The sequence below is a fragment of the Bombina bombina genome, chromosome 5 (genome assembly GCF_027579735.1).
Source record: "Bombina bombina isolate aBomBom1 chromosome 5, aBomBom1.pri, whole genome shotgun sequence".
Lineage (NCBI taxonomy): Eukaryota > Metazoa > Chordata > Amphibia > Anura > Bombinatoridae > Bombina > Bombina bombina.
The window spans coordinates 601,141,741-601,167,279 of record NC_069503.1 but is presented as its reverse complement, the minus strand read 5'-3'; the positions used below and the strand labels follow the sequence as shown (position 1 = coordinate 601,167,279).

At 38.7% G+C, this 25,539-nt stretch overlaps 1 protein-coding gene across 4 annotated transcripts in view; it reads left to right on the top strand.

Moving 5' to 3' along the window:
* The window catches only part of LARS2 (leucyl-tRNA synthetase 2, mitochondrial), a 515,565-nt gene that overhangs the window by 474,607 nt on the left and 15,419 nt on the right, over positions 1-25,539 (top strand). For 3 of the 4 annotated variants that reach the window (XR_008402566.1, XM_053714561.1, XM_053714560.1), the window contains 2 exons: positions 20,453-20,564; positions 21,393-21,520. Coding sequence is in view for 3 of the 4 variants with exons in the window: in XM_053714561.1 (XP_053570536.1) it covers positions 20,453-20,564; positions 21,393-21,520 (240 nt within the window). In the remaining variant the exon portion in view is untranslated. Of the gene's footprint in view, positions 1-13,256; positions 13,379-20,452; positions 20,565-21,392; positions 21,521-25,539 lie in introns of those variants that run through there. The other variant, XM_053714562.1, reaches the window with a different exon arrangement.

The window sequence follows — 25,539 nt, the reverse complement described above, 5'->3', positions numbered from 1 at the left end:
TGCGCAGCGGCATTTAGCGGCCTTCTAAATACCAAAAAGCGATGCCAAAGCCATATATGTCTGCTATTTTTGAACAAAGGGGATCCCAGAGAAACATTTACAACCATGTATGCCATAATTGCACAAGTTGTTTGTAAATAATTTCAATGAGAAACCTAAAGTTTGTGAAAACATTTGTGAAAAAGTGAAAAAAAATTTTTTTATTTGATCGCATTTTGTAGTGAAATGGTGGCATGAAATATACCAAAATGGGCCTAGATCAATACTTTGGGATGTCTTCTAAAAAAATATATATACATGTCAAGGGATATTCAGGGATTCCAGACAGATATCAGTGTCCCAATGTAACTAGCGCTAATTTTGAAAAAAAGTGGTTTGGAAATAGCAAAGTGCTACTTGTATTTATTGCCCTATAACTTGCAAAAAAAGCAAAGAACATGTAGACATTGGGTATTTCTAAACTCAGGACAAAATTTAGAAACTATTTAGCATGGGTGTTTTTTGGTGGTTGTAGATGTGTAAGATTTTGGGGGTCAAAGTTAGAAAAACTGCGTTTTTTTCCATTTTTTCCTCATATTTTATAATTTTTTTTATAGTAAATTATAAGATATGATTAAAATAATGGTATCTTTAGAAAGCCCATTTAATGGCGAGAAAAACGGTATATAATATGCGTGGGTACAGTAAATGAGTAACAGGAAAATTACAGCTAAACACAAACACCGCAGAAATGTAAAAATAGCCTTGGTCCCAAACGGACAGAAAATGGAAAAGTGCTGTGGTCATTAAGGGGTTAAACTAAGGTATGAGTGAGGTGGAAGGTGTATTTATAGGCATTTTAAGGCAGGGTTCTTCAAACCACGGGTCGGGATCCATTACTGAGTCGCAACACCATGTTTACTGGGTCGTGACGTGTGTGTGTGTTGTAGGAGAGTGTATGTGATGTGGGTGTTATATTGTTATATGAGAGTGTGGGTGTTATATGATAGTGTGGGTGTTGTATGAGAGTGTGTGGTGTGAGTGTTGTATGAGAGTGTGGTGTGTTGTATGAGAGTGTGTATGTGTTGTTTGAGTATGTGGGGTATGTGTTGTATGAGCGTGTGCATGTTGTATGAGTGTGTGTGTGGTGTGTGTGTGTGTTGTATGAGAGTGTGTGTGGTGTGTGTGTGTGGTGTGTGTGTGTTGTATGAGAGTGTGTGTGGTGTGTGTGTGTGTTGTATGAGAGTGTGTGTGGTGTGTGTGTGTGTTGTATGAGGGCATGTGGTGTGTGTTGAATGAGGGCGTGTGGTGTGATTGTTGTATGAGAGTGTTGTGGTGGTGTGTGTGAGTGTGTGTTGTATAAGTGTGTGTTGTATGAGGGTGTGTGGTGTGATTGTTGTATGAGTGTGTGTGTGTTATTAACTTTTATAATACTTTCAAGTTTGACTACAATAAGGATTAAAGTACACACTTTGCCAAAAATTGCAGAAATCTTGTTGTATATTACTTCAAACATTTTCAGACTAAACATAAAAATAGGGTCGTGAAGATATGTGGTACCATTGCACTGGGTCTTGGGGGGAGAAAGTTTGAAGAACCCTGTTTTAAGGTTTGTGAAACTTTGCCCCCTCCTGGTAGGAATGTATATCCCATACGTCACTAGTTCATGGACTCTTGCCACTATGAAAGAATGAAGAAAGAGAAGCGCAGCACGCTCTAAGTGTAATCTGTTTGGTAGTTATCAATTATCAAAACCCCCTTCCCTGGGTATTACTCACAGGATCGTTCTGTATGATGTGCGCATCAGGTTGTATACAACCATGGAGTTTGTTCCTCAGATAACCTCCCTCAGTGACGTCTGGAAAGCCTGTCCAACCGGAGCGAGTTCGATTCTGACTGCAGCAAAATATTTTAAACACTTTAAGTATTTTGACCTTAAGTTAAAGTTTTACGATTTTGTTGGTTTATAAGCATATACAGATTTTTATAGTGTATTGATTTAATTATTACAAGTGGTATACTTCAAATGTATAACGAAATATTTGAAAAATACAAATTTGTTGATTGTAGACAAAATGACATCAAATGTATGCAGGGTTAACTGAATCAATTCAAATCAGGACACCTGTGCAAGTAAGGGGGTATATAAGGAGCATATTTGTTTAAGGAACATACTCTTGAAAAAGTTTCTGGCATAGAAACGAAACGTACGTAGAGAAGTTCTGTTTTTAAAGTTATTGTCTCAGGGAGGCTACCAGGGCTCAGATGTTGTGGGCACCTATTGTGTGAGCTGAGAGACATAGATTTGTAAGTTTTTGTAATTTATTTCACAATAAACGTGTTATACTTTAAACACTGGAGTGGTATCCCTTCCATGTTTGATTGTGGACTTCCGTGGGAAAGTGAAACAATCTCTCCGGTTGGACAGGCTTTCCAGACGTCACTGAGGGAGGTTATCTGAGAAACAAACTCCATGGTTGTATACAACCTGATGCGCACATCATACAGAACGATCCTGTGAGTAATACCCAGGGATGGGGGTTTTGATAATTGATAACTACCAAACAGATTACACTTAGAGCGTGCTGCGCTTCTCTTTCTTCATATTTTTCAGCATTTTTTTGTAAACGAGTCTTTGATGGGACTGTGCTGAGAAGCTGCAACATAAGACACGCTGAATAAAAGGGATATAGAGGACCATCACGATTACCTGTTTTCCAACATTACACCTTTGATTAAAGGGACATTTTTCTGAACATTCATGAATATTTATAAACTGCTAAGTTGAGAAGCAGTGTGTGGAAAATAGTATTGTTTAATGTATTTGTTACTATAATTTGTTGGTTCTTAATTTGTAGTTTTTATTGGGTGGTAGCGCATTATTTGCTTTCTATTTTTTTCCACTATGAAAGAAATTCAATTAATAGGTAAGTTCTTACATAAATTATGGTGTTTTTTTCTTTCATGATTCAGATAGAGCATACAATTTTGAGCACCTTTCTAATTTAATCCTATTATCATTTTTTCTTCGTTCCTTTGCTATCTGTATTTGAAAAAGCAAGAATCTAAGCTAAAGAGCTGACCCATTTATGTTTCAGCACCCTGAATAGCACTTGCTGATTGGTGGCTACATTTAGCCACCAATCAGCACACGCAACCCAGGTGCTGAACCAAAAAATAAAGATAGCAAGAGAACGAAGAAAAATTGATAAAAGAGTAAATTAGAAAGTTGCTTAAAATTACATGTGCTATCTGCATCATGAAAGAAAAAAATTGGGTTTAGTATCACTTAAATGCATTAGTTTTTTTTATTATTTTCTATTGAGCTCCTTGAGCCTAACCAGGAATAAAACGCTATATAAGTTGTCATGATTATTATTATATCTTTGTTTTGTACAAAAACAATATTTATTATTACAATGTTGGGAAGTGTCGGTTTAATAGCTGTATGTATTGCATTCTCCTTTACAAACTTCATTTTAGCAAAAAGTGTAAAGAACATTAAACATCTTTTGCTTTTGTGTGAAAAAATTTGATTGTCCTATTCTCTCTAGACTGAGAGTCGAAAAAACATATTCTGTAGCCTTTGTTTTCAAAATGCTGTAAACTAGCTACTTGATTTGTATATTGTTTAACCTATTTTAGGGAGCGTGGGACAAACACGATTTTTTTTGCATAAAAGCAAAATGTGTTTACTATTTCTTTACTGTTCTGTGTTTTTTGTTCTTCATTTTAGTATGTTCTCAATGATCAATTTGACCTGCCAGAGTGATTTCAATTGTTTACAAGTAGCTCTTTTACCTTTATTTTGTCATTTAAAAAATTGCTGCTTGCATACTGAATATTTCAATATTTAAAGGGACATGTAATCCACATTTTGTTTTCATAATTCATATAGAGCAAACAATTTTAAACAACTTTCCCTTTTACTTCTATTATCTTTTTATTTACTCTCTTGGTACTCATTGTTGAAAAGCAGCAATGTACTTTTGGGAACTAGCTGCATATTGGTGGCTGCACAAATATGCCTGTTCTTATTGGCTCACATGATGCGTTTATCTAGCTCCCAAAAGTGCATTGCAGCTCCTTCAACAAAGGATACCAAGAGAATGAAACAAATTAGATAAACTAAATACATTGGAAATGTATTTAACCCCTTAATGAACAAGGACCTGCTATGTACGCCATCCTAAAAATGGCAGTTAATGACCAAGGACGTGAAGGGGGATGGGAGCGGGTGGGACCGCTACGCCACGCTACAGCACGGCAGTGAGTGGGGGGAAGGAGGGAAAGGGGGATCGTATGAGTGATCCATGTCTGGAAAGAGATCTGGGAGGGGTAAGGGGGTATGGTAATGAGGGGGTGCAACTACACTTCGTAAAAAAGTTTAAAAATGACAATAATTTAGACCAAACTATGTACTGACAGCTGCCAGTACTTAAGATGGCGGCAAATAGGTAGAGGGGGTAGGGTTAGTGAGCTGTTTGTGGGGGGATCAGGGAGGTTGGGGGTAATGGGGGATCCTACACTGCAGATTATTTATTTTATATATATATATTTAAAAAAAGAAACAAAACAAACCTTTTATTTTTATACTGGCAGTACTTAAGATGGGGGTGAGGGGTGGGGGATGGTAGAGAGCTGTTTGAGAGGTATCAGGGAGGGATCAGGTGTTGGGATGTGTCAGGTGGGAGGGTAATCTCTACACTAAAGCTAATAATTAACCCTACAAGCTACCTAATTAACCCCTTCACTGCTGGGCATAATACAAGTGTGGTGCACAGCTGCATTTAGCGGCCTTCTAATTACCAAAAAGCAATGCCAAAGCCATATATGTCTGCTATTTCTGAGCAAAGGGTATTTTTTTTTATTTGATCGCATTTGGCGGTGAAATGGTGGCATGAAATATACCGAAATTGCCCTAGATCAATACTTTGGGTTGTCTGCTAAAAAAATATATATACATGTAAAGGGATATTCAGGGATCCCTGACAGATATCAGTGTTAAAATGTAACTTTCCCTAATTTTGAAAAAAAAAATGGTTTGGAAATAGCAAAGTGCTACTTGTACTTATTGCCCTATAACTTGCAAAAAAAGCAAAGAACATGTAAACATTGGGTATTTCTAAACTCAGGACAAAATGTAGAAACTATTTAGTATGGGAGTTTTTTGGTGGTTGTAGATGCGTAAGAGATTTTGGGGGTCAAAGTTAGAAAAAGTGTGTTTTTTCCATTTTTTTCATCATATTTTATATTTTTTTATAGTAAATTATATGATATGATTAAAATAATGGTGTCTTTAGAAAGTCCATTTAATGGAGAGAAAAAACGGTATATAATATGTGTGGGTACAGTAAATGAGTAAGAGGGAAATTACAGCTAAACACAAACACTGCAGAAATGTAAAAACAGCCCTTGTCCTTAACAGTAAGAAAATTGAAAAAGGGTCTGGTCACTAAGTGGTTAAAATTGTATGCTCTCTCTGAATCATGAAAGAAAAATGTTGGGTTTCATGTTCCTTTAAAGGGACAGTCTAGTCAAAATTAAACTATCATGATTCAGATAGGGCATGTCATTTTAAACAACTTTCCAATATATTTTTATCATCAAATGTGCTTTGTTGTCTTGTTATCCTTTGTTGAAAGCTAAAACTAGGTAGGCTCATCTGCTAATTTCTAAACCCTTGAAGGCGGCCACTTATTTTAAGGTGTTTTGACTGTTTTTTTACAGCTATATAGCGCTAGTTCATATGTGCCATATAGATAACGTGCTCAATCCTGTGAGTTACCAAGGAGTCAGCACTGATTGGCTAAAATACATGTCTGTCAAAAGATCTGAAATAAGGGGGCAGTCTGCAGAGGCTTAGATACAAGGTAATAACTAAGATAAAAAGTATATTAATATAAACGTGTGGTTATGCAATACTGGGGAATGGGTAATAAAGGGATTATCTATATTTTTAAACAATAACAATTCTGGAGTAGACTGTCCCTTTAAGTACTGGTTATAGAACATCTATGTAAAGAAGAAGATTTAGAAGAAATTACACTTCCAGTGGAGAGTGAGAAAGGGAGTATAAAATGTTAAGTATCCATTGTTTTCTCTAAAAGCCTGATGATCTCAAGCTCTCTGGTCTGGAAAGATTACCTAAACATTTTCATTAGCAATGTAAAGTCCCTCAAAGAATTTTAGGGAAGAAAACTATAGCTTAAATGATGTTTATCTTGCTAAGCAGAGTTCTAGATGTGAAGGAGAAAAACATGCACTGAAATTTAAAGAAGATTTTTTCTGATTTCTCTACGCTGGCAAGATTTTGATCAGACCCTAAGTATTGGTCATGCTGTGTATAAAGAGATATGATTTTGTTTAAATATAGAGAGATAAGATAATGATGCCTGCTCTCCCTGGACGCTCTGGCCATTTGATTGTATTGTGGTAGCAAGTAGTAGAAACTTATTTCATATACCAAAAATACTCAAAGGATACATTTTTAAATAATTTAAACTCTGCAACTGGTATAAAAAGTGATTGCAAATACATTGGGGCCTATTTATTATGTGCCTGTCCGACATGATCCGATCAGCGGCTCATGTCCGACAGACATCGCTGAATGGGAAGAGAGCAATACGCTCTCTCCATTCAGCATTGCACCAGCAGCTCTTGTGAACTGCTGGTGCAACGCCGCCCCCTGCAGATTTGCGGCCAATCGACCTTTAGTAGGGGGGTGTCAATCAACCCGATTGTATTTGATCGGGTTGAATTTCGGCGATGTCTGTCCGCCTCCTCAGAGCAGGCGGACAGGTTATGGAGCAGCGGTCTTTAGACCGCTGCTTCATAACTGGTGTTTCTGGCGAGTCTGAACACTATCTATATCTATTGTTGTTTTGGTAGAAAGTGCACAGTGATTATCTGCTGGAGCATGCCTAGAAGCTGTGAGCTCAGTTGAAATACAATGCCTGTGTCTAAACACTGATAAGGGTCAGTGGAGTTGACTGCTCAAGGCAGCTTAGCTATGTAATTTATTTTGCTTATTTTTGAAAATTATTTTAAAATATTTACCAGCAATTTTTAAACATTTTTTTTATGCAAACTGTTTTTAATTAATTAGCCCTTTTAGGATATGCACAGATCTCAACCTGTTTTATGTCCCTTTAAGTGTATTCAGTGTATTCTGTGATTGCTTGTTTGCATATAAATACCTAGAATTCTCTGCTCAAGGGACATTTCAATTGTGTGGTCATTAATACATATGGCCTTGTCTGAAATCTATAAAATGTATTTAAAGGGACAGAAAATCCCCAAATGTTCTTTCATGATGTGGATAGAACATACAGTTTTAAACAACTTTCCAATTTACTTCTATTATAAAAGTTGCTTCATTCTCTTGTTATCCTTTGCTGAAGGAACAGCATTGCACTACTGGCAGCTATCTGAACACATCTAGTTAGCCAATCACAGAGACAAATGTGTGCAGGCACCAATCAGCAGCTAGCTCCCACTGCTGTAGAATATGTGCGTATTCTTTTTCAACCAGAGTTACCAAGCACATTTTAAAATAAAAGTGAATTTAAAAGTGTCTAAAAATGACATTCTCTATCTGAATCACTCATGTTTTATTTTTTACTTTTCTATCCCTTTAAATAAAACGTTTCTTAGCTTGTTTTATTTATACACTGTACTAATGGTTTTTGCCATGGTAATTATCAGCCTTACCATAAATTCATCTTGTTGCTAACATGGTGACATGATGTATATAAAAAACACATATATTGTATGCATTTGAATGCAATAACCTGTCTATTGACTAGACTGTATTTAGCTACTATAGCTAATTTATCAATTTGCTTGGATTCACTGTCTGAGCCTTAGGCAATGCACTTTAGATAATAAAGTTTTTATGTGCTTCTAAACTCTATTATGTATTTGTAAGTGCTTTATGAAAATGAATTAACTAAAGTGCCTGACCAGTACATGACGTAACTCTTATTTTTTTTTTCATTCTCACGTTGCACAGATCTCCTAGTTTCTATAGAAAACCTTTCCGCTGTGAAAATTGAAAACACAAGAGCTGTTTTAATTATATTTTCCTTTTTTTTTCCATTGACACCCCTGCTCATTGTTAATTAAAACATTTTTTTTTTTAACTTAGTCAAATGTACTTCATTTTGTGAGTTCAGCATTGGGGTGATAGCACCCCCTTGTGTATCTTGCATGTGTTATGTACTGAAATTAAAAAAAAATCAAAATGAATTGATTAAAGGGACACTGAACCCACATTTTTTCTTTCATGATTCAGATAGAGCTTGAAATTTTAAACAACTTTCTAATTTACTCCTATAATCAAATTTTCTATATTCTCTTGGTATCTTTTTTTGAAATGCAAGAATGTAAGTTTAGATGCCAGCCCATTTTTGGTGAACAACCTGGGTTGTCCTTGCTGATTGGTGGATAAATTCATCCACCAATCAAAAAGTGCTGTCCAGAGGTCTGAACCAAGAAAAAAAGCTTAGATGCCTTCTCTTTCAAATAAAGATAGCAAGAGAACGAAAAAAAGTTGATGATAGGAGTAAATTAGAAAGTTGCTTAAAATTGCATGCTCTATCTAAATCACAGACGAAAAAAATTGGGTTCAGTGTCCCTTTAACCCCTTAACGACCGAGGACGTGCAGGGTACGTCCTCAAAAAAAAGGCAGTTAACGCCTGAGGACGTACCCTGCACGTCCTCGGTGTGGAAAGCAGCTGGAAGCGATCCTGATCGCTTCCAGCTGCTTTCCGGTTATTGCAGTGATGCCTCGATATGGAGGCATCCTGCAATAACCTTAAATGGACATCCGATGCAGAGAGAGCCACTCTGTGGCCCTCTCTGCACCGGACATCGATGGCCGGTATCGTTAGTGGGTGGGAGCGAACTTGGGAGGCGGGTGGGCGGCCATCGATGCGCGGTGTAATGTGCAGGGGGGCGGGATCGGGGGCGGGAGCGACGGGGGCGCGCATGTGAGCGCGCGCGTGCACGGGGGGCGGCGGGCGGGCGCGTGCACGGGGCGGGAGCGGGAGGGAACCGCTACACTACAGAAAAAAAATCTGAAAATAGCTCTAATAAATAAGAAAACAAAAATGTTCAATACAGTTTCTAAGTGATCTGCAACTTGTGGGAGGTTGGTGGGGGGGGGGGGAAGCTACACTACAGAAAAGGTTTTTTTTTTAGAAAAAAAAGATTCCTTTTTTTACTAAACTGGGTACTGGCAGACAGCTGCCAGTACCCAAGATGGCGCCCGCTAAGGCAGAGGGGGAGGGTTAGAGAGCTGTTTGGTGTGGGATCAGTGAGGTTGGGGGCTAAGGGGGATACTACAAAGCAGCATATGTAAATATGCTAAAAAAAAACCTAAAAAAAAAAACCAAATATACCTTTTATTTTAGTACTGGCAGAGTTTCTGCCAGTACTTAAGATGGCGGGGACAATTGTGGGGTGGGGGAGGGAAGAGAGCTGTTTGGGAGGGATCAGGGGGTCTGATGTTTCAGGTGGGAGGCTGAGCTCTACACTAAAGCTAAAATTAACCCTGCAAGCTCCCTACAAGCTACATAATTAACCCCTTCACTGCTAGCCATAATACACGTGTGATGTGCATCAGCATTTAGTGGCCTTCTAATTAACAAAAAGCAACGCCAAAGCCATATATGTCTGCTATTTCTGAACAAAGGGGATCCCAGAGAAGCATTTACAACCATTTGTGCCATAATTGCACAAGCTGTTTGTAAATGATTTCAGTGAGAAACCTAAAATTGTGAAAAATTTAACGTTTTTTTTTTTATTTAATCGCATTTACGGTGAAATGGTGGCATGAAATATTACCAAAATGGGCCTAGATCAATACTTTGGGTTGTCTACTACACTACACTAAAGCTAAAATTAACCATGCAAGCTCCCTACAAGCTTCCTAATTAACCCCTTCACTGCTAGCCATAATACACGTGTGATGCGCAGCGCCATTTAGCAGCATTCTAATTACCAAAAAGCAACGCCAAAGTCATATATGTCTGCTATTTCTGAACAAAGGGGATCCCAGAGAAGTATTTACAACCATTTATGGCATAATTGCACAAGCTGTTTGTAAATAATTTCAGTGAGAAACCAAAAGTTTGTGAAAAAATTTGTGAAAAAGTGAACGATTTTTTGTATTTGATCGCATTTGACGGTGAAATGGTGGCATGAAATATACCAAAATTGGCCTAGATCAATACTTTGGGATGTCTTCTAAAAAAAATATTTACATGTTAATGGATATTAAGAGATTCCTAAAGATATTAGTGTTCTAATGTAACTAGCGCTAGTTTTGAAAAAATAATGGTTTGGAAATAGCAAAGTGCTACTTGTATTTATGGCCCTATAACTTACAAAAAAAGCAAAGAAGATGTAAACATTGGGTATTTCTAAACTCAGGACAAAATTTAGAAACTTTTTAGCATGGGTGTTTTTTGGTGGTAGTAGATATGTAACAGATTTTGGGGGTCAAAGTTAGAAAAAGTGTGTTTTTTTCCATTTTTTCCTCATATTTTATAAAAAAATTTATAGTAAATTATAAGACATGATGAAAATAATGGTATCTTTAGAAAGTCCATTTAATGGCGAGAAAAACGGTATATAATATGTGTGGGTACAGTAAATGAGTAAGAGAAAAATTACAGCTAAACACAAACACTGCAGAAATGTAAAAATAGCCTTGGTCCCAAACGGACAGAAAATGGAAAAGTGCTCTGGTCATTAAAGGGTTAAAGGGACGCATGACTCGTTTTTGTTTTCTATAATGTATATGAAAGAGCAGGAGTTTAATATATTTAAAATATTTTTGTAGAAAAAATTAAGTAACAGCTGTTTGAATTTAAGGATAAACTAACAGGAAGTGCCTGATTATGTGCAGTTGAGTCATAGGACTCTACTGATTATTGGCTGCCAGGAAAGAGTTTCTTCAGAAAAAAAATTGATCTGTTTTTTTTTTTCAAAAAACAAAGAGCTGGGATACATTTTGATACATTTTTTTTAGGTAGAAGAGAGAAAATATTGAAACTTTGCAGTGTATTTTAATATATTTTGCCTGTTTTTTCTGTACTTTAACTCTGTAACTGTCATTGCTTATAGATAGGCTATGTTTTTGAATTTTGAAGATAAGTTCTTTACTCATGAAACCCATAATTTTTTTTAAAAAAATTGTCATTTAGATAGGACATACGTTTGTTTAAAAAGAAAGAAAAAATGTTTCTGTTTACTTATATTATTAAATTTATTTTGTTTGTACCCTATTTTGAAAAGCAGGTAGGAAGGCTCAGGAGAATGCGTGTGTTTAGAGCACAATATAGCAGCAGTTGCATGCCCTCAATTATAAAAAAAACATTTAGTTTAAAGCAGTGACTCAACCATAGTGTGAGGAAACAAGGAGTTTCACAGCCCTCATCTGAGGGTGTTGCACATAATTATGACTGATAGTGGGGGGAAAAAAGGATTAGGAATACATATTTTTAACCCTTTAATTGAACTATTTTACAATATTGTGCGAAAACCATTTTCACTCTTTTGCACTCATTGCTTTTAAACATCAGTTTCAGGACTATTTCTCTGTGGTAACCAACAAATTATATATTTTTTGTTTTTTTTGCAGATGTTTTCAGAAATGCACAAAAATGGGAAATCTCCTTTTTCAAATGATTGTTTCTCGTTTCCATTGATTGAAAATCTCCCCTGCTTGCAGTGGGGCAGGCAATCACCAGATCTCAGTGTGATTGTCTGCAACCTAGTGGGTTCAGTTGACAGGGCCGGACTGGGAAATCAGACCAGCCCTGGAAATTTGTATGGCCCAGCCCCGCCCATCCAGTTCAGCCCCGCCCCCTCCGGCTCAATTACATATTCATTAATGTACTATCTAAAATAAATCAATGTGCCTCCCTCTCCTTTAAAAGTAGGGTGCAAAGGCTTTTAAGCATTGTCTGCAGCTGCAGCTTAGTATTATTTAGAATAGAAAGAAGGCAGCACTCCATGAATCCGGGAGTAAAAACAATCCTTTGAGTGTTGTAACTTTTATCTTATGCTATTAAAGTGCAAACATGGTTCAGACAGGAACGGAGGGTGAGGCTCCTCCCCCTCCATTCCTGTCTGAACCATGTTTGCACTTTGAGTGTTGTAACTTTTAACTTACGCTATTGAAGGATTGTTTTTACTCCCGGATTCATGGAGTGCTGCCTTCTTTCTATTCCGACTTCTGTTGTGGCTGGATTGGCCTGTATACCTGACTGGTGGGTACACTACCGCTACAGTGTCATTGCGCACGTTTGTGCTGTCCTATCTCCGGCCCAGCATCATGCGGTCCACGCCCCCCAGTGACACAATTGCCAGTGTGCACACTTTGTGAGCGCGCACGTCCCTCACAACCATCCTATTGCTGCCCCTTCCGGCCCACACACCGCAGCTGCCCCTGCCGGCCCACCAGGATTTTTCCCGGTATCACAGCGGCCCAATCCGGCCCTGTCAGTTGACCTGTCATAAGAGGCCATTATAATGAGAGAGAAAAAAATACATTCTCTTATGTTTTAGAGCATGTAATTGTAAGGCTGTCAACCTTAGACTACTGTGTGTTTAACCTCTGCAATTGGGTTAAACACACAGTAGAAGTGTCACTCGGAAAGTCGCAGAATGCTGCTGGTCCCAAGTGGAAAACGCAACTGAGGCAATCATCAGCGGTAGTCGCACGACTAGAATGTGGAACTAGCATTGCTGATTGGATCAGTGGTGTTTTCTCTTTGGGACTTGCAGTGCTGTGAGTCCCAAAGAGCACTTTTACTGTGTGTTTAACCCATGCAAAGGTCTAGAAGTGCTTTTCCCAGAAGTCTATTATTGTTAAAATATATTTTCTTATATTTTTAACACCCCTCTAAATACTGTATTTAGTCATTTAAATTCAAAGTCTGTTACTCATAACTATTTATTCTAAAGCGGTCTATTAAAGATTAGATTATTTTCTACCTATTTCATTAACTTTTTTTTTTCTTTCTTTCTTATTCTATATCCTCATTATTTAATAACCTAAATTTCTGTCCATTCGCATTGGTAATTGTGTTGATAATTGGGATGTGTGAATAAGTCGCTGTCATATCAAAATAATATATATTTGCTTTGCTTTTTTAATTAAGAAAAAAAGAAACCAACAAATCTTTTTTTGTCTATTTTCCTGCCTTAGTCTAATACAACACTTACAATGTGTTTTTATTGGAGATCTACATCTTCTTTACAGATGGAATCTGACCCAGCAACAGTATCGTGGTTCTTCACGACACGACATAACAACTGGGTTACCCATCTGTCAATGGATTTGTATAAATCGGAATGTCCTAATTTCTCTTGTTAAGTGTATCCAGTCCACGGATCATCCATTACTTATGGGATATTAACTCCTCCCCAACAGGAAGTGCAAGAGGATTCACCCAGCAGAGCTGCTATATAGCTCCTCCCCTAACTGCCATTACCAGTCATTCTCTTGCACCCAACGAATAGATAGGATGTGTGAGAGGACTGTGGTGATTATACTTAGTTTCATACCTTCAATCAAAAGTTTGTTATTTTATAATAGCACCGGAGTGTGTTATTCCTTCTCTGGTAGAATTTGAAGAAGAATCTACCTGAGTTTTTCTATGATTTTAGCCGGAGTAGTTAAGATCATATTGCTGTTTATCGGCCATCTGAGGAGAGGTAAACTTCAGATCAGGGGACAGCGGGCAGATTAATCTGCAAAGAGGTATGTAGCAGCTTATTATTTTCTGACAATGGAATTGATGAGAAAATTCTGCCATACCGATATAATGTAAACTCAGCCTTAAATGCAGTAGCAGCAACTGGTATCAGGCTGTCATGTATGTATATTTTACACTTCAGTATTCTGGGGAATGGCACTTCACTGGAATTATACTGTATGCATAAAACTTTAGCCTAATTTGCAGGGACTAGCAACAGGCTTTTTAATAACACTCAATTTATTAATGTTAAACGTTTTTTGCTGGCATGTAAAATCGTTTAATTTTCTGAGGTACTGGGTGAAAAAATGTTTTGGGCACTATTTTTTTCCACTACCGCTACAGTGTCATTGCGCACGTTTGTGCTGTCCTATCTCCGGCCCAGCATCATGCGGTCCACGCCCCCCAGTGACACAATTGCCAGTGTGCACACTTTGTGAGCGCGCACGTCCCTCACAACCATCCTATTGCTGCCCCTTCCGGCCCACACACCGCAGCTGCCCCTGCCGGCCCACCAGGATTTTTCCCGGTATCACAGCGGCCCAATCCGGCCCTGTCAGTTGACCTGTCATAAGAGGCCATTATAATGAGAGAGTTTACTGATCTCTCTCACTGTTATGTGTGAGGGGGAGGGGCCTTTTTTGGCGCTTTTGCTACGCATCAAAAAATTCAGTCAGAAGTTTATTGTCTTCCCTGCATGATCCGGTTCATCTCTACAGAACTCAGGGGTCTTCAAAACTTGTTTTGAGGGAGGTAATCACTCACAGCAGAGCTGTGAGATTGTAGTTGACTGTGATAAAAAAACGTTTATTTCTGTATTTTTTTTTTTTTTTTTTTTTCTGCTATCAGGGTTAGTTATCCTTTGCTAATGGGAGCAATCCTTTGCTAAAATTGTGTTTTTTACAAAGATTTGATGCTATAACTTTTCAGTTTATTAATTTTCAACTGTCATATCTTTTTCTGTGCTTCTTATAGGCACAGTACGTTTTCATATTATAGTAAATTAATTGAAAAGTATTTCCAAGTTGCTAGTTTATTTGCTAGTGTGTTAAACATGTCTGATTCAGAGGAAGATATCTGTGCTATATGTGCTAAAGCCAAAGTGTCAGTACCTGCATCTCTCGCTCGGGAGGTGCGTGATATTGTAGCGCCGAGTACATCTGGGCGGCCATTACAAATCACATTACAGGATATGGCTACTGTTATGACTGAAGTTTTGGCTAAATTACCAGAACTAAGAGGTAAGCGTGATCACTCTGGGGTGAGAACAGAGTGCGCTGATAATATTAGGGCCATGTCAGACACTGCGTCACAATTTGCAGAACATGAGGACGGAGAGCTTCATTCTGCGGGTGACGGTTCTGATCCAAACAAACTGGATTCAGATATTTCAAATTTTAAATTTAAGCTGGAAAACCTCTGTGTATTACTAGGGGAGGTGTTAGCGGCTCTGAATGATTGTAACACAGTTGCAATACCAGAGAAAATGTGTAGGTTGGATAAATATTTTGCGGTACCGGCGAGTACTGACGTTTTTCCTATACCTAAGAGACTTACTGAAATTGTTACTAAGGAGTGGGATAGACCCGGTGTGCCGTTCTCACCCCCTCCGATATTTAGAAAGATGTTTCCAATAGACGCCACCACACGGGACTTATGGCAAACGGTCCCTAAGGTGGAGGGAGCAGTTTCTACTTTAGCTAAGCGTACCACTATCCCGGTGGAGGATAGCTGTGCCTTTTCAGATCCAATGGATAAAAAGTTAGAGGGTTACCTTAAGAAAATGTTTGTTCAACAAGGTTTTATATTGCAACCTCTTGCATGCATTGCGCCTGTCACGGCTGCAGCAGCATTTTGGTTTGAGTCTCTGGAAGAGACACTTGAATCAGCTCCATTAGATGAGATTACACACAAGCTTAAAGCCCTTAAGTTAGCTAACTCATTTATTTCAGATGCCGTAGTACATTTAACTAAACTTACGGCTAAGAATTCCGGATTCGCCATTCAGGCACGCAGAGCACTGTGGCTAAAATCCTGGTCAGCTGACGTTACTTCTAAATCTAAATTGCTTAATATACCTTTCAAAGGGCAGACCTTATTCGGGCCCGGGTTGAAAGAAATTATCGCTGACATTACAGGAGGTAAAGGCCATGCCCTGCCTCAAGACAGAGCCAAACCTAAGGCTAGACAGTCTAATTTTCGTTCCTTTCGGAATTTCAAAGCAGGAGCAGCATCAACTTCCTCTGCACCAAAACAGGAAGGAGCTGTTGCTCGCTACAGACAAGGCTGGAGACCTAACCAGTCCTGGAACAAGGGCAAGCAGGCCAGGAAACCTGCTGCTGCCCCTAAGACAGCATGAATCGAGGGCCCCCGATCCGGGAACGGATCTAGTGGGGGGCAGACTTTCTCTCTTCGCCCAGGCTTGGGCAAGAGATGTCCAGGATCCCTGGGCGTTAGAGATCATATCTCAGGGATACCTTCTAGACTTCAAATTCTCTCCCCCAAGAGGGAGATTTGATCTGTCAAGGTTGTCAACAAACCAAATAAAGAAAGAGGCGTTTCTACGCTGCGTACAAGATCTTTTATTAATGGGAGTGATCCATCCGGTTCCGCGGTCGGAACAAGGACAAGGGTTTTACTCAAATCTGTTTGTGGTTCCCAAAAAAGAGGGAACTTTCAGGCCAATCTTGGATTTAAAGATCCTAAACAAATTCCTAAGAGTTCCATCGTTCAAAATGGAAACTATTCGGACAATTTTACCCATGATCCAAAAGGGTCAGTACATGACCACAGTGGATTTAAAGGATGCTTACCTTCACATACCGATTCACAAAGATCATTACCGGTATCTAAGGTTTGCCTTTCTAGACAGGCATTACCAGTTTGTAGCTCTTCCATTCGGATTGGCTACGGCTCCGAGAATCTTCACAAAGGTTCTGGGTGCTCTTCTGGCGGTACTAGGACCGCGAGGAATTGCGGTAGCTCCGTACCTAGACGACATTCTGATACAAGCTTCAAGCTTTCAAACTGCCAAGTCTCATACAGAGTTAGTACTGGCATTTCTAAGGTCGCATGGATGGAAGGTGAACGAAAAGAAGAGTTCTCTCTTTCCACTCACAAGAGTTCCCTTCTTGGGGACTCTTATAGATTCTGTAGAAATGAAGATTTACCTGACAGAAGACAGGTTAACAAAGCTTCAAAATGCATGCCGTGTCCTTCATTCCATTCAACACCCGTCAGTAGCTCAATGCATGGAGGTGATCGGCTTAATGGTAGCAGCAATGGACATAGTACCCTTTGCACGCCTACATCTCAGACCGCTGCAATTGTGCATGCTAAGTCAGTGGAATGGGGATTACTCAGACTTGTCCCCTACTCTGAATCTGGATCAAGAGACCAGAAATTCTCTTCTATGGTGGCTTTCTCGGCCACATCTGTCCAGGGTGATGCCATTCAGCAGGCCGGACTGGACAATTGTAACAACAGACGCCAGCCTACTAGGTTGGGGCGCTGTCTGGAATTCTCTGAAGGCTCAGGGACAATGGAATCAGGAGGAGAGTCTCCTACCAATAAACATTCTGGAATTGAGAGCAGTTCTCAATGCCCTTCTGGCTTGGCCCCAGTTAACAACTCGGGGGTTCATCAGGTTTCAGTCGGACAACATCACGACTGTAGCTTACATCAACCATCAGGGAGGGACAAGAAGCTCCCTAGCAATGATGGAAGTATCAAAGATAATTCGCTGGGCAGAGTCTCACTCTTGCCACCTGTCAGCAATCCACATCCCGGGAGTGGAGAACTGGGAGGCGGATTTCTTAAGTCGTCAGACTTTTCATCCAGGGGAGTGGGAACTTCATCCGGAGGTCTTTGCCCAAATACTTCGACGTTGGGGCAAACCAGAGATAGATCTCATGGCGTCTCGACAGAACGCCAAGCTTCCTCGTTACGGGTCCAGATCCAGGGATTTGGGAGCGGTTCTGATAGATGCTTTGACAGCACCTTGGACCTTCGGGATGGCTTATGTGTTTCCACCCTTCCCGATGCTTCCTCGATTGATTGCCAGAATCAAACAGGAGAGAGCATCAGTGATTCTAATAGTGCCTGCATGGCCACGCAGGACTTGGTATGCAGATCTAGTGGACATGTCATCCTGTCCACCTTGGTCGCTACCTCTGAAACAGGACCTTCTGATCCAGGGTCCCTTCAAACATCAAAATCTAATTTCTCTGAAGCTGACTGCTTGGAAATTGAACGCTTGATTTTATCAAAACGTGGTTTTTCTGAGTCAGTTATTGATACCTTAATACAGGCTAGGAAGCCTGTTACCAGAAAGATTTACCATAAGATATGGCGCAAATACTTATATTGGTGCGAATCCAAGAGTTACTCATGGAGTAAGGTTAGGATTCCGAGGATATTGTCTTTTCTACAAGAAGGTTTAGAAAAGGGTTTATCCGCTAGTTCCTTAAAGGGACAGATTTCAGCTCTGTCCATTCTTTTACACAAACGTCTGTCAGAAGTTCCGGACGTTCAAGCTTTTTGTCAGGCTTTAGCTAGGATCAAGCCTGTGTTTAAAACTGTTGCTCCACCATGGAGTTTGAACTTAGTTCTTAATGTTTTACAGGGGGTTCCGTTTGAACCCCTTCATTCCATTGATATCAAGTTGTTATCTTGGAAAGTTCTGTTTTTAATGGCGATTTCCTCGGCTCGAAGAGTCTCTGAGTTATCTGCCTTACATTGTGATTCTCCTTATCTGATTTTTCATTCAGACAAGGTAGTTCTGCGTACTAAACCTGGGTTCCTACCTAAGGTGGTCACTAACAGGAATATCAATCAAGAGATTGTGGTTCCATCTTTGTGTCCTAATCCTTCTTCGAAAAAGGAACGTCTGCTACACAATCTAGATGTAGTCCGTGCCCTGAAATTTTATCTACAGGCAACTAAGGATTTTCGACAAACGTCTTCCCTGTTTGTCGTTTATTCTGGTCAGAGGAGAGGTCAAAAAGCTTCGGCTACCTCTCTCTCCTTTTGGCTTCGTAGCATAATACGGTTAGCCTATGAGACTGCTGGACAGCAGCCTCCTGAAAGAATTACAGCACATTCTACTAGAGCTGTGGCTTCCACTTGGGCCTTTAAGAATGAGGATTCTGTTGAACAGATTTGCAAGGCTGCAACTTGGTCTTCTCTTCATACTTTTTCCAAATTTTACAAATTTGACACTTTTGCTTCTTCGGAGGCTGTTTTTGGGAGAAAGGTTCTTCAGGCAGTGGTTCCTTCCGTATAAAGAGCCTGCCTGTCCCTCCCGTCATCCGTGTACTTTAGCTTTGGTATTGGTATCCCATAAGTAATGGATGATCCGTGGACTGGATACACTTAACAAGAGAAAACATAATTTATGCTTACCTGATAAATTTATTTCTCTTGTGGTGTATCCAGTCCACGGCCCGCCCTGTCACTTTAAGGCAGGTAATTTTTCCATTAAACTACAGTCACCACTGCACCCTATGGTTTTCCTTTCTCTGCATGTTTTCGGTCGAATGACTGGTAATGGCAGTTAGGGGAGGAGCTATATAGCAGCTCTGCTGGGTGAATCCTCTTGCACTTCCTGTTGGGGAGGAGTTAATATCCCATAAGTAATGGATGATCCGTGGACTGGATACACCACAAGAGAAATAAATTTATCAGGTAAGCATAAATTATGTTTTTTAATGGATAAATGTTTATTCACTATCATGAATTCATAAACAGGCCAGGCATAAAAAAATTACACATTTCCTAAATTCAATATCAATATGAAAATATATTTATGTATTTTGTGACAGCTGTAGGCTATGAGGTAATATAGAAAGAAAAGAGAAGGGCGCCTCCTAGTGTAGCCAATTTTTAAATGGGAGATAATGCAAAAGTAAGCATACTCACAATGTGGAAAGGCAAAGGTAATGCCTAGATGAGCGATCTGGGAACTTCACAGTGTCCCAGCTGACTGTGCACTATGCTTAGAGGGCTGCTCCTCCCAAATGCAGAAGGGATATCTGTATTCTGAAAATCAAGAGCAAAAAACAAGAGGGCGACCCCTAGTGCAGATCAATGATGAACCAGTGGTGAAAATCTGTTAGTACTGACGAATGGATACTCACAAGATGAATTGCACCCTGAAGTGCAAATATGGCATACTAGGAATATTATAGTGTCCTAGTGCACAAATCCAACCCAAAAGAGGCACTGTCGTGATGACAAATGGACTTTAAGTATATGAGATGGACATCAGGATGGTGGAAAAGATAAAGAGAACTCCAGTATCGATATAAAAATATTTAATAAAAAGATAAAAAATGAACATACACAGATCAACAATGATATCTGTTGTAAAATTGCTACGCGTTTCTAAGCGTTAACCACGCTTTTTCCATCTCATATACTTAAAGTCCATTTGTCATCACGACAGTGCCTCTTTTGGGTTGGATTTGTGCACTAGGACACTATAATATTCCTAGTATGCCATATTTGCACTTCAGGGTGCAATTCATCTTGTGAGTATCCATTCGTCAGTACTAACAGATTTTCACCACTGGTTCATCATTGATCTGCACTAGGGGTCGCCCTCTTGTTTTTTGCTTATGAGGTAATATGGAGCGTGTAAGTAAATCTATGGCTACAAGTCATCCATCGTCACAGTATTATTTTCCTTTGTTTTGTATAGAATGCATCACCAATGGTTGTTCTACACAGCTCGGAATATGAAGATGCCTTGGCTAGCCTCTGCATTATGATTTCTCCTATGACACCACACCTGGCCTCAGAGTTGTGGAAAGGTAATATACTTTATACAGATGCATGTGGAACAAACTATTTAATGGGAATGATGAGGAGTAAAATAAACTATTGAATGTAAAAAAAACATGTTACAGTGTGCTAGAACTACAAAAAGCTAATGGGATATATCCAAAATAATTGTAGCTTATGTTTCATTTCAGTGAAATGTAATCCTGTACTACATAAGTGGATATAGTTGTCTCAATATTTCCTGACAGAAAACAGAATTTCTGAGTTGGATTAAATCTAGCTACTACATATCACAATTTAAGGATGGATGAAAGGAGATTTAATCTCCTGCAATGGAAACGTTTTTTCACTGTAATAGCAATAAAAATGTGGAACTCATTACCAAAGGAGGTAGTGAATGCCAATACCTTAGATACATTTAAAAATGGTTTGGATACATTTCTAGCTAGAAACAGAATTCAGGGATATGATTGCTTGTGTTAAATGGGTCATCTTTTAATGGTATTGATTTATGCTCAAGTTGAGCTTTTTTGTAAGTATATTAGATTTGTATAGGTTGAACTCGTTATGGACTTCAGTCTTTTTTTCAACCTCATCTACTATGTTACATTTCCTTGGTAAACTAATCACACTTTCAGATGCAGCAAAGCTGTGAATATCAACTAGTCCACAAGGCTGTGACTAGTAAATAAATACATAAAGGAGGGCATTCAAGAAAGTAATTACGTGTGTATGGCTTTAAATTATGTTTTTCCACCCCTGATTTGTACATTTATATCTAAGTACAGCAGATATATTGCATGTGAATGTGTTGAAAACCTATACTGATTTTGCTTTGTCTCTCTTCTTTTTTTAAGGCATGTCTCATGTGCAGCACAAGTTATGCACACAATATAACTGGGATAAGGATGTGCTTCTTCAGTCCTGGCCTAGCGTTGACCCAGAATACCTTCGCCAACCAGACACCGTAGAGGTTTTAGTACTGGTAAGAGATAAAGTTACTATTTATACACCAGGTCAAAACCATAAAAGTGATTAATAATAATCAAAATTAAAGATTAGATTGTTACAGTTTAGAGCTCAAAACTGTTGTCTTATGATCTGCACAAGATATCAGCTGTGCTTGTAACATTAAAGGACTGAATGTGGCTCTTGGGCTATAGTTTGGACTGTAAGATTTTCAGGGCAGGGTCCCTTATACTCCTGTTTTCATTTGTATTGCCAAGTTTTTGCCAATTTGTGTCTTTATTTGCACCTGTATGGTATAGAATATGGCGGCTTTTTATAAGTATATTGATATTATAACTCGAGCTATAAATAGCATACATTTATAGAAAAACAAGCTCCGGAGATTTCATTTTTTATACTGTTGTGCAGAATCTTCACTGATGTATTTTTTTAATCTTCTGCAATATTCTCTAATTAGCAAAAACATAAAAGCTGCATTGATTTCATCAGGAACAGAAGTACTTATTTGTACATGAAATCAGTGTTACTTTAGAGAAAAAAAAGTCTTCATAGACAAGGTAAGCAATTTTTATAAAATTCCTAATGGATAAAAAAAAATGTAAATAAATAAACCACTGGTAAATGACACTGAACAAATTTATTGTCAATGTACCCTAAGGCACAGATTCCAAAGATGCCTGTCTCTCCAGACAAATGTAATACTAATTCAGCTCTATTTGTACACCTAATAGTAATATTGAATTATTACTTTGTAAAGCAGATTTTATACTAGATACCTTTTATTTGTTGATATCCATGATATAGTGTGTTGGGTACATAGGGGGACTTGTTTATAGTAGTAAACTTGCAGAAAATTCCGCTGCACATTCATAACTAAACTGGTAATTCAAATTAATTTTAGAGATACAGGGTGACATTTTATAGACAGAAATTCTAATAATTAACCTCAATCTGTTCATTATATTTAAATTGTTAAAATAACCTGAAAATGTATTGTTCTTAGAACATGTTTAAGTAGAGGCTTCTTTTTATATTAATGAACAGAATTCTCATGCAAGTTAAACTGTCATTTAATAACCTAGACATGGAACTGCATGAAAATCCTTCAGTACTAACTCCTATTGAAGATAACTAATATGATACACCTTCTGATTGGCTGTGTCACCCTGAGCCTTTACTTGTAACAAAATGTGGTGGTTAGCGTGAAACCAAACTTCAGGCTGCAAGCTTAGATCACAATCCAAATGCACATTGTAGAAACAAAGTCGCTACATTGGTACAACCCTTGCACTACATTATTTTCTCTAATACAGGAGGTAAGACTCCACAACCCATTCTTGCTGGGAATTACTCTTCTTTACCATTAGGAAGAGGCAAAGATTCCCAAACCCCAAGAGCTCTATAAAACCCCTCCCACCTTACTAGAAACTAGTCTTGCCTTTGCCACCGCAGGAGCTATGTGAACAATGAAGATGCTCCAGTTCTTCTGTGAGAGGGGTTCTCAGGTTCTCAGACTAAGTTGAGGCCTGTTCTCCCCTCAGAGTGCTGCTGATTGACGGAGGGATGTATTGAGAGAATTGGGTAGTGGCACAATTACACCTTAGGGGAGTTAGTCACAAGCCTGCCAGAGGTGTTGCGGGGCCTGTCTTTTGCCTCCTCTTGTTGGGTCTTTGGTATACTCCTATTTCAAATCTTCTGCTGTTATGTTTAAGTATTGGTTTGGCTTTTTACTGAATTCCATCTTATCTTCCACTAGGTGGGTGCATATGGGTCAGTACTTTTTTTATTTTTGTATTATTCTGACACTCACGTAAGCCTGAGTGGCTATTTTGTGGCTGTTTCATTTGTACATATTTGTACTCTGTAGGCAAAGGACAATATTATATATATTTATTTCTTGGCTTATTTTATTAATAAGGTTACATTTGCCTTCTAATTTTTTGCGTGCATATTCTTTCAGTGTGTTAGCACCTGTCAGCCTATTGAGTTTGCGCACATTGACTCGCCAGGTTTGCACTTCGCTAGTTGGGTTAGCACATGGTTGACGTTCGGGTTAGCGTATGCCGGCCAATAGGGAAAGCACACAACGTGATTTTTGGTGCAATTTTAGCCCGTTTAATCTCGTCATTTACTCACGCAGTTTGAGCTCGCTATTAGCTTTTTTTAGTGGATCTGTTCTCCTGGGTGTTTTTTTTATTTTTTGATGTCGAATTATTGCTCTATAGCCTTGCTGTTTTTTGTTAATACTTCTTCTGTTGGGGATGCTTTACTTTGCCTCAAGAGCTCTTCTTTAAGGAAATATAGCCTTATGGTTGTGTTTTTCTACTTTGTTGTAGATTTTTACTAATAATGTATTAGTACTGTATTAGATAATATTCCGAATCCTGTTTCAGTTGCTTCATCCACAGTGTGTGTGTTATTATCTGATGATCAGGAGTCTGTTTCTGATCATGATTCTGATTTATCCTCTTTTTTTTGTTTAAGGTGTATCATATTCATTCCCTTTTGAAAGAGGTATTATGTACACTAAAGTATATGAGGACAAGTCTGTCAAACGTTTGGATTTCATTTTTAAACTTTTTGCTAAGTCTCCAGGGATTTTTCCTGTTCCTAATGCTGCCTCTGAGATTGTATGGATTGGTTTAAGTCTGGTTGCCCTTTTAATCCTTCGGTTGGGTTCAAGAAGATATATCCTTTTCCAGCTTCTAATATTGAGCTTTAGGAGACAGTTACTAAAGTAGATGGGGCTATTTCTACTTTGGCCAAGCATACTACTATTTCTTATGAAGACAGTTCTTCATTTAAGGTCCCTCTGGATAGGAAATTGCAATCCTTTGATAGAAGAGCTTTTCAGCAAGCAGGTTTTCTTTTTAGGCCTGCTGTTTGGCTGGATAATCTTTCTGAGCAATTTTCAGTTGATGATTCTGCTAGTAAAGATTTTCTTAACCTTTTGGGTCTGCTGAAATCTGCCAATGCTTATATTTGTGATGCAATTATGAATATAATTAGCAGTCCTTTCTAGAAGAGCTTTGTGGTTAAAGTCCTGGTCAGCTAATATGGTTTCTAAATACAGGCATTTATCTCTCTCTTTTCACTGTAAATTTTAAAGCTCCTGCTCATTTTCAGAAAAACGAACAGAAATTTTCTTCTCAGAAATATTGATCTTCCGATGCTGCATGGAAGCCAAGTTCAAATTGGAACAGATCTAAGCAGTCCAAGAAGCCTGCTCCCTCATCCAAATCAGCATGAAAGTGTGGCCTCCTATCCAGATATTCTGGTATGGGGCAGTTTACACCTTTTTCAGGAGGTGTGGTTCCAGTTAGTTCAGGATCCTTGTGATCTGAATATTTTCTCTCAGTGTTACCGAATAGGTTTCAGCGTGAGGCCTCCAGAGGGAGATTTCTTCTTTATCATGTTGCAAAGGCCCGTTTAAAAGATAAAGTCTTCTTCCAGTCTGTTCTGGATCTGGAATCCATGGGAGTCATTGTTCCACTTCGAATTTTGGAACAAGGATTGAGTTTTTATTTGAATTTCTTCATTTTTCCCAAGGAGGAAGGAACTTTCAGACCAGTTTTGGTTTTAAAGGTTCTGAACAAGTTTCTCAAAGTTCCTACTTTCAAGATTGAAACTATTCAGACTATTCTGCCTTTTGTGCAGTTTATGTCCACAATAGATTTAATGGATGTCTATCTTCATGTTCCTATTCACAAGAATCATTATCAGTTTCTAAGATTTGGCTTCCAAGACAAACATTTTCAGTTTGTTGCTCTTCCATTTGGTCTGGCTACTGCTCCCAGAATTTTTTAAAGGTTCTGGGTACCCTCTTGTCAGTGATAAGAGCCCAGAGTATTTCAGTTTTTCTTTACTTGGACGATATCTTGGTACAAGCTCCATCTTTTCATTTAGCAGTTCTAACACCAACAGACGTTTGTTGTTTCTTCAGCAGCATGGTTGGAGAATACATTTTCCAAAGAGTTCTCTTGTTCTCCGTTCCAGAGTCTCTTTTCTTGGTGTTTAAATTGATTCAGTCCCCAT